Consider the following 2,002-nt stretch of genomic DNA (forward strand, 5'->3'; position numbering starts at 1 on the left):
GCTATTGCTGTCCCTCTAAATAATGTACCTATAACCTCATGTGAATAAAGAATAACAAACAATATGAAGTTTGTTTTTTAGGTGAGTTCTATCTTTTTCTGTAATGACTGAAATGAATTTCCAAAAATTGAACTAGATTCCTTGAAATTCACATCTTAACTCTATTCAATGCTTACAAATAATTTGTCCACATCCTGTCCACTCAAATCAACTTCATAACTTCTGATTCAGATTGTTACATATTGAAAGAAAATCTTTGAAAGATCCTCCTTTGCTTTTTGGTTTTGAATTCCTCAAGGGCCTTGCTGGCATCAAAGGTTGAAACAGGTGGGCCCTCAATACTTATTATCATCAACTCTTTGAGTGCCTTCTCACTCAGTCTGTTTCTATGTGATGTTTTTATAATATTTTGACTTGAGAAACCACGTTCACAAATTGCTGTCTGGACTGGCAAAGTTAATCCAATACAGGCAAGCTTCAGAAGGTTTGGGGAAAGGTCCTTGTGACAGCCATCAATGATTCTCCATAATTCATGGAATTTGTCTCTTGGATACTTCTGCTGAATCAGGAGGCGTTTTAACAGGTCAAATTCTTGTTTAGCTGACCCTGCATCGATGAGGGCGGGCACATCACCCTTAGGGCTGCCATATTGAGAGATCAACACATCTAGTTTCTCCTTACCATGACTTTGAAGATTTGTTTCAGCAACAAATGACAAGTCCCTGAATGCCAACACATCAAAAGATGAAATCACTGTAACACTTTCAGGGGGGAATCTTGTGTTAAGATTTCCGATCAGTGTCTTAATAAAGGTTGTCATGGTTGACTTCACAACTGCCTCCTGCTGTTTCTTGTATTTCAGTTCGTGCCCATAGAGGTGATTATCATCTGTCAACAGAGACTGGAACTCTTGTCTGTAATGTCCATCATTTTCTTTCAGGTACTGAAGTTTATCAATTGTACTGGCAACCACTGGCTTCAGTGATGCAACATCCAAACTGTCTTTTTGCATCACCAAATTAAGCTCAGTTATCACTGGTATTACATCCATAAGACTCCAGGTCAGCGCAGCAAACTTGAAGTTAGTGATTGACTTCAAAAGACCTGTAGCTTTTGGATCCCTTGATAGTTCAGTTGATTGAAAATATACAACCAGGCTGTTCCAGGATTTGTAGATAGCTTCCAACACCTTGTAGAAGCTGAACCATCTTATATCATGCATTTCTCTTACTTTGATATGAGGCTGATTGAACAGTTCCTGTAGCCTAGCTAGTCTGCTGCTTCTAACCGATGACCCCTTGAAATAATAGTACAGGCTTGTGAGAGTAGATTTGTACTGTTGCATAACGTCAATCTTGGCAGCAGACAGGCTTGTACATAATGCAAGTCTATGTGCAGCGCAATGGATGTTGATAAGAAATGGGGATGATCTTCTAAGCTGTGCTGCTACACCATTTATAGATCCAGTCATAACACCGGCACCATCAGATGCAAAACACAAAATCTGTTTCACATCAACACCAATATCATTGAAAATTGCAAGGAGTTTCTGGGTTATAGCATCTGCTCCCTTTTCACCTAAGTCAAAATTTCCCAGAAAGTGTGATCTCACATTAAAGTCTTTGTCAACAAATTTGACATAAACAATGAGCTTTCCTGTCACTGAAATGTCTGTGCTTTCATCTATCAGAATTGCTACACAATAAGCATCCTTTAAATCACCAATTATTTGAGCCATGATTGTATTCGCAATTGCTTCCTGAATGTCTTCAGCAAGAGACCGTGACCTCTATGTGGCATTACCACCAACAGTAAGATTTTTAACATTGGTGCAGCCTTCCTTCTCCAACAATCCTAACAGAGAACCATACTTTTGAATAGCAATGTTTTCCTTGCAAAGCCAATATACTGTGTCAATAGCAGACTTAACCGCTAATTCCTCATTGGATACTAAATTAGACACAGAAGCCTCTATTGTCGTTTGCGAGTTCGTCATAGCTAT

The 2,002-nt window shown here is 38.9% G+C and overlaps 1 protein-coding gene across 1 annotated transcript; it reads right to left on the minus strand.

Annotated features, from left to right (window-relative positions):
* Window positions 1-235: 235 nt before the first annotated feature.
* Window positions 236-1,738, minus strand: LOC124264080 (zinc finger protein 862-like). Its single transcript, XM_046698803.1, has one exon. It carries the CDS (start codon window positions 1,736-1,738, stop codon window positions 236-238), a length of 1,503 nt encoding a protein of 500 aa, XP_046554759.1.
* Window positions 1,739-2,002: the final 264 nt, after the last annotated feature.

This window comes from Haliotis rubra, unplaced genomic scaffold (assembly GCF_003918875.1).
Source record: "Haliotis rubra isolate DU_JTF1 unplaced genomic scaffold, ASM391887v1 Scf908, whole genome shotgun sequence".
NCBI classification, from domain to species: Eukaryota; Metazoa; Mollusca; class Gastropoda; order Lepetellida; family Haliotidae; genus Haliotis; species Haliotis rubra.